We start from the raw sequence: 7,322 nt of genomic DNA, 5'->3' as shown, positions 1-7,322 counted from the left end.
CCGGGGCAGGCGGCCCCGCCCCGCCAGGCGCCCATTGGCTGCGCGCCGCGCGGCGCCGCGCGCTCATTGGCCGCGCGGGCTGTCGGCGAGGGCGGGCCGGCGCGCGCGCTGCCGCGGGCGGGGGGCGGCGGCAGATCCCGTAAGTCGGGCGGCCGCGCAGTCGCCGCCGCCGCCGCCGCCGCATTCAACAGGCAGCCGCGCGGCGCTCCGGCCCGGACCGTGCGTCGCCCCCCGCCCGCCGGCCCGTCCGCTGCAGCGCGGCGCGCGCGGCTGCCCGCGCCCGTCTGCCTGCCCGACCCGCGCCCGTCCGTGCAGCGGCGCCCGAGGAGCCGCCGATGCGGCCGGAGCCGCGGAGTTAAGTTCGGGGCTCGAGCTCGCGCCCGCACCGCGCCCCAATCTCGGAGCGGCTCTCGCGCCCCGGGCCCCGCCGCGGCGGGGGAGGGGCGGGGGCCACCATGGCCGAGGCGCCCCCGGTGGTGGAGATCGACCCGGACTTCGAGCCGCTGCCCCGGCCGCGCTCGTGCACCTGGCCGCTGCCCAGGCCGGAGTTCGGCCAGTCCGCCTCGGCCGCCCCCAGCCCGGCGCCGTCGGGCGGCGCGGCGGCGAACCCGGACGCCGCCCTGGGCCTGCCCCCCGCGCCCGCCGCGCCCGGCGCCGACTTCATGAGCGGCTTGAGCCTGCTGGACGACGGCGGCGACTTCCCGCGGCCGCCCGGCTCCGCGGCGGCGGCGGCAGCGGCGGCGGCGGCCGTGGCGGCGGCGGCGGCGGCGGCAGCGGCTGCCGCCACCCCCCCGCCCGGGGCGCTGTGCGGGGACTTCCCGGGCCCCGAGCCCGGCCGCCTGCACCCCGCGCCGCCGCCCGGGCCGCTGGCGCCGCACCCGCCCGTGCCCCCCGCCGCCGCCGCCGCGCCGCTGGCTGGCCAGCCGCGCAAGAGCAGCTCGTCGCGCCGCAACGCGTGGGGCAACCTGTCCTACGCCGACCTCATCACCAAGGCCATCGAGAGCTCGGCCGAGAAGCGGCTCACGCTGTCGCAGATCTACGAGTGGATGGTCAAGAGCGTGCCCTACTTCAAGGACAAGGGCGACAGCAACAGCTCGGCCGGCTGGAAGGTGAGCGGCTGGCGCGGGGACCTGTAGCGCCCGGGCGCGGGGGGCTTCGGGCGTGGGGGGCTGCGCGCGCACCGAGTGCCCGGGGCTCCCGGGAGCGGAGAGAGTGCGGCCACGGGGCGGGAGGGCGCGGCAGCTGCGGCGAGGGCTCTGTCCGCGCGGGGCCGTCGGGGGTGTGGCGGCTCCCCCGCGCCCTGCCGCGCGCCCGTCGCCCCCGGCCCCTGGCCCCCGGCGCCGAGCTGTTTCCGCCGCGCGGGGCCGGGCTGGGCGCGGCGAGGGGCGTCGGAAGCGGGCCGGGGGAGCTGGGCTGCAGGTGGCGGGGCGGGCGCGGGGTGTACGGGGGCCGCCCGGAGGGACCCGGTGCAGCCCGAGTTGTTGCGACTTGGCCCCGAGCGGCCGCGAGCGCCGGGCGGCCGGGTGCGCCGAGCCGGGGAGGGCGTCGGGCGGGACACGTGCGCGGGGCGGCCCCGGGCGAGCGGGGCGAGCTGAAGTTCAAGTGTGACCCTCGGCGGGGGCGGGCGCGCCGCCGGCCGCGGGGGAGGGGCCGCGCGCAGGAGCCCGCGCCTTTAAAGGGCCCGCCCGCCCGGAGCTCGCCGCGGACGGCCCCCCGCTGCCCCCCTGCGCGGCCGCGCCCGCGGGCCGGGCCTGTGGTTAGCGGGGGAGCGGCGCTCCCGGGTGTCGGCGCGCGCGCGCGTCCCCCCCCTTCGGCACCGCTGCGTTGCCGGGCACGAGGGGCAGGTTCGAGGGACCGACGGGGGTTTGGAAGAATCCCTGTCCTGGGGACTGGAGATGCAGCTCCCCGCTGGGGCGTGCGCAGGTGCCCCTGGTCTCGGGGGACCGTGCGTGGGCGGCTCAGACCACTTCTGCGCCCCCTGGCTGCCCCAAGAGATTCTCCTGGAGGGCACAGACCCCCGCCCTAGCTCCCCAGCGGTGGAGAGGGCCCCGCGCGGCCCCCTCGGGAGTGCGCCCTGGGGAGCCCCACCGGGTTCCGCCCGCCTCGTGGCACCGGGAGCCGGCAGTCCCGCACCCTCACGTTGTCTCCGTCGGGCTGGGTTTCCTCTTCACCCTTCACCCGGATTCTAGAGCAAAATAAAGGCCGCCTCTGCGCCCTTGCGCACTCGGAGTTTGCTTTTTGCTGTCACCCCTGCTGGTGTGGCCGCGGGGCCCGGCGTGCACTTCGTGTTTGAGTTCCGGAGAAGCGACCACGGTGTACTTTTCTGCAAAGTGTTCTTGAGAGTAGAGGTATCACTAGCGAGTGCATTACTAGGCTTTACGGGCGATTTTATTTGCCACGAGTCTCAAAAGGTAAAGTGACTCCGTAAGCGCACTGTTTTATATACACACACACACATACATATATACACACATATATATTTGATTTTTTTTTAAGTCGCCAAGTCGGAATTGTGTCAAATCCAATTTGAGCATTTGGATTTAAGTCTTGTTCATCTGTTGGTTTTTTTTTTTAACTCGAGCAATTATTTAAAGCATTTGCATTAGAAAATACGTATCTTTTTGGAGAATTTTAGTAGGTGTGTTTTATGTCCTTGGAAGTGGATACAGTATACTTCATGTTGCTGGAGGGACTTTACTGACTGCTTACTAAAGAGAGTAAAGGCAAGATTTGGGGATTATTATTTACCTCAAAGGCCTTAAGTTAGGGTTGTGGCTTTAAACTATAACTTAAACGTTTAAGATTTGGTACTTTACCGCCTTTGCTATGCTGGGATTGAATCCAGAGTCCGTGCATAATGGGCATGCACAATTGTCACATCCTTGGCCCCCAGCCACTTTTTGTATGATATTTCTTGATCGAGCTTTCTTCCCACGTGCAGTTGTAATTTCACTTACTTAGGCCCGTTTGGTCTTGGTAAGGACTGTTGGTTCAGAATGGGCGACCATGGAAAGCTGCTCCCCACCTCCGTGCCCTTTGGCAGGGCAGACTGCCATCTCAGGAGTTGGTTCAGGTGTGGGCAGTCACTTGCACATCAGATTACAGCAAGCACATTCTCACTTTGAGTAAAAGGGTATTTTAGGAAAAAAAGAAACGACAAGTGTTCTCTTACCTGGTCTGCTAGTTAAGAGTTTTCATTTACTTGTTAAGACCAAGTTTCACTCTCAGATCTGAAAGACCCATCTGTTTGAAAGATTCATAAAAGGGAGAAATTTTACAATGAATTTTACTTAGGAAGAAATCCAATCCTAAAATGTAAATCAACCAAATCCTGTCGGATTGAGAAGAGAGTCTTCTTTGGAATAAATATTTCCTGTGATTTACGGCTGGGATTAGACTCAGTCTTTAAATATAGCTTATTGTGCTTGACTTTCTGGGGCTTGCCTGAGAATTTGAAAGTTATTTTTGCAAAGGGCAAAATAGTTAGAAAGCTATTAAACAGTTAAGAAGGTAAGAAAATTATGCTTCCACAGGTAGTTAATGTGTATTTGCAGGCTATACTTTTTTTTTTTTTTCAATTTCTGGGATGGTACTGAAATTTGTTTTAATGCTGAAAGTGGCAGAAATAGTCATAAGGACACGCACAAAGTGGAACCTAAGACTTTCTGGAAAACCCAGAATCTTTTTCTGTCGACAGTATTTATAAACAGTGAAACTTCCATTTCCATGACCTGATTTCTCACATAAAAAAAGATCTCTGAAACTTGGGAATTAGTGTTGCTAACTCTAATACACTGCTCCCCCTACCCCCAGCAGTTTTGAGCTAATTTGTTCTTTTTGTTTTGATATTACTTGAAATAATTTAGGTTAAGAAAATGTCTCTACAATAAGTTGTTTAATTTAAAATTATTGTGAGGTCTCATGTTTTTAATTTTGAAATGAAATTTAATTTTGTCTATGAATTATTTTTCTTATGTTTTGAAATTATGAAGCCGGAGAGATAGTGCAGATTTAAGGCCTTGCAGGGCATCTGACCCTGTCTGGCACCTCTAGGACTAAGCCTGAGCACTCATTGATATGGCCCTAACAGCCCCCATCCCCAGTAAATTAATATTAATATGTACTCTGTTCATTGGATGGCTAATGTGTAAGTGAGTAATCTAGCTACAGAAACCTCCTGGTTGGAGGTGGCCATTCTCTATTAGCAGTCATATTCGACTGAGAGAATTTTAGTGAAGCCAATTTCTAGTTTGTTACAGACATTAAACCTTTCTCGTAGTTGGGTGAGCGAACATTTCAATTATGTATTTGAAGGAAGTAGAAAGAAAAAACTTTAAAAATGGACAAAGGGATTATATAACGTGATATTTACTAAATAGGCTTCAAATCTCATGGGACTGATGTTAAAAATCTTACGGCTGAGATGTTTTATTGAGAAACTCCAAAATAGATGCCACAGATTAGGTATGGATATCTTTATTGAGACTTAACAATAACTTTATAGTTTCTTGGTAATTCCTTGGGAAAGTGCGGCAGGTGGGGTGGTTTCTTGTTTCAGATGATACTCATCTTCTTTCCTTTTATGTAAGTGGTTGTCATTAAGTACTGAAAAGAAGGCGTTTTTAATAGTCATTCACTTCTCAGAGTTCATTGAGACCCCCCAGCTCTTACTACTTTTGATGGTGGACACAAATAATGCTAGACGTCCTGGGTGATGGGTGCTGTGGGAAATCTAAGGGGTGAGAAATGGGATGGGGAGAAGGAAGACTCGGTCCTAGTGTGTGGTCCTGATTGGCTGGAGCTGTGTCTGTTGCTTGTCCTGTGCTCTTACTCGTCACCCAGCCTCCGCGCTGCAGGTCTGTACGGATCTTCTAGGAGATCAGCTGTCTGTATTTGTCTGGACTTTAGGAAGCCTGAACTATTTGCATTTTTCTGGAACACTCTGCCCTTGGAAACTGCCCAATACCCTGGCATCATGGGAATTTACTTGGCCAGTTTTTTTTTTTTTTTCTGTCTGTGTGTTGTAACTTTGGAGCTTCCGGGAATCCTCTTGGAAAGGCGGAATAAATTCTATGGTTATTGGAGAGGGCCAGGAGTTGGCCGTCGCAGGAAGCAGGAGGGCAGTGAGGACTGTGTGTTCAGGCATGCTTTGTGGGTCAGGATTTTCCGTGGCCTTCTGAGTGACAGCTTTACAGAGATTTGTCTATTCCCTGCCCCCAGGTCAGATGACCACTTTTTCTTAGTACCATCAAAATTCTGAAGTTGATACTGTCCTTTAGTTGGGGAAAAAGAGGACCAGATGAACTGGAAAAAAATGTTTGGATGTCTGCCATGGGATGCTAGGTGGTCTTTGGGTGGTGCTCAAGGCTCACTCCTGTCACTGTGCTTAGGGAATCACTCCTGTCAGGATTGGGGGCTACTATATGGGGGCCTGGGGACAGAAACCTGGTTGGCCATTCACAAGGCAGGTTCCTTACTTGATGTACCATTTCTCCAGCCCTTTTCTCTCTCTCTCTCTCTCTCTCTCTCTCTCTATATATATATATATATATATATATATATATATATATATATATCACATATGTATGTTTGACATGAATTTTATTTATTTTGGTGGTGGTGGTTGCTCCTCACTGGTTCTGGGGATTACCAGATTTTCACCTAGAGATGCTGGGAGGTGATGGAATGCTTGTGGTTGAATTCAGAGCTGTGTCATGCCAGGTCTGCTGCCTAGCCCTTTGAGCTCTCTCTTGCCATGGTCTTTAAAGACAGCTGGAAAGGAGGCCAGAGAGATATCCCAACAGGCTGCAGCACGTGCTTTGCGTACAAGAATTCTGAGTTTGGTCGATGGTACCACATTGTCACCTGAGTACTGCTGGGAGTGACTCTTGGGCACTGATCTGGACATAGTATCCTCTGAGGTCTGTTGTTTGGGGCCCCAGCCCTCTCACCGGCCAAAAAATAGTGGGGACCATAGAAATTATGAAGGAGTTAAGGGATTTGACTTGCGTCTGGTCAACCCCAGTTGGATCCCAGGCACCACATACTGCCCCTGAGTTTTGCCAGGAGTGATTACTGAGTACTATTGAGTTAGGACCTGTTTTTGTTTGCTTGTTTGTTTTGTTTTGGGGCTACCCCCATTGGTGCTCAGGGCTTAACTCCTAGTTCTGTGTGCTATGGGGTCAGTTCTGGTAGGGCTTGGGAGACCGTATGTGGGTCAGGGGATCCAGTTCCATCAGCCTCTCGTAAGACACGTGCCCTACCCACTGTACTGTTATTCTGGTTCCCCCCCCCCCTTTTTTTTTTAAAGCAAGCTAGATTTTATATTAAGCTAAATAAAGCTGAAAAATAAAATAAAAAATGATTTCTGTTTGTCTAGAGAACTTTCACTTAATGCATTAATTCAATATGGACATAAATTCCATGCTGCTTTTATGCGACACTGGAGCAGAGATAGACCTGCCTAGTGTCTTGTTTCTGCTAAGTGCTGAGACTGCATTTTTTGGGGGCGGAGCCACACCCAGCAGTGCCCAGGGGCTACTCCCATGTCTGTGCTCCGGGATTGTCCCTGACAGTGCTCAGAGCTTACGCAGCATTGAGGCTACAGTCAGCACCCCATTGTGCGGTTCTTACGCTTGGCCCATCGAACTCTCTCCTGCTCAGAGGTTAGTTTTCTTACAGTGCTCTGTATTTTTCTTGTTTTTAATCCTTCAGTTTTGGGGGCTATACCTGGAGGTGCTCAGGACTCACTCCTGGCTCTGAGCTCAGGGGTCAGTCTAGGTGGGGTTGCGGGGACTGTATGCTGCTGGCAATTGAACCCAGGTTGGCTACGTGCAAGCACGTGCCCTCCCTTCTCTGCTTCCTGTCGCACCAGCCCTCCTCTGACCGAGTTTTTATGGTCAGTGAATCACGAAGGCCACGGCAGGGCATGTCAAAGTTCTCTTTCCTTAGTTTTCAGTGACCACTCCCTCTGTAGGAACGAACCCTTTTACTCTCAGTCAGCTAGGGGGCCCAACCCGGCTGTGCTGGCCCAGGGACACTCCCGAAGTGTAGGTTGGTGTGGGTTAGGGGCCGCTGTTTCCAGGGATTGAACCTGGCCACTTGAGCCCAGGCTCCTAGGAACCCTTTCTTCCACAAGCTTTGTGACGTTGATCTTGACTCCTGTGGCCACTTTTCATTTTTCCTTCCATCCATAGTCTGAAGGATACGTTTTAGAATTGGTTGTGGACTGTTTCTCTGGTACTTTTCCTGACGACTTTTCTACGTCTCTCTTGGTTTTTGTTTTGTTTCATTTTTTGCTTTTTGGGCCACACCTGGCATAG

General features: G+C 54.4%; 1 protein-coding gene across 1 annotated transcript in view; it reads left to right on the top strand.

Moving 5' to 3' along the window:
* The first annotated feature begins 206 nt into the window (after positions 1 to 206).
* Positions 207 to 7,322, top strand: part of FOXO1 (forkhead box O1) — an 85,836-nt gene continuing 78,720 nt past the window's right edge. The window contains exon 1 of the mRNA XM_055118048.1: positions 207 to 1,109. Coding sequence (XP_054974023.1) covers positions 456 to 1,109 — 654 coding nt within the window. The 5' untranslated portion in view covers positions 207 to 455. The remainder of the gene's footprint in view (positions 1,110 to 7,322) is intronic.

The sequence above is a fragment of the Sorex araneus genome, chromosome 1 (genome assembly GCF_027595985.1).
Source record: "Sorex araneus isolate mSorAra2 chromosome 1, mSorAra2.pri, whole genome shotgun sequence".
NCBI lineage: Eukaryota > Metazoa > Chordata > Mammalia > Eulipotyphla > Soricidae > Sorex > Sorex araneus.
This window is presented reverse-complemented; position numbering and strand designations above follow the sequence as displayed.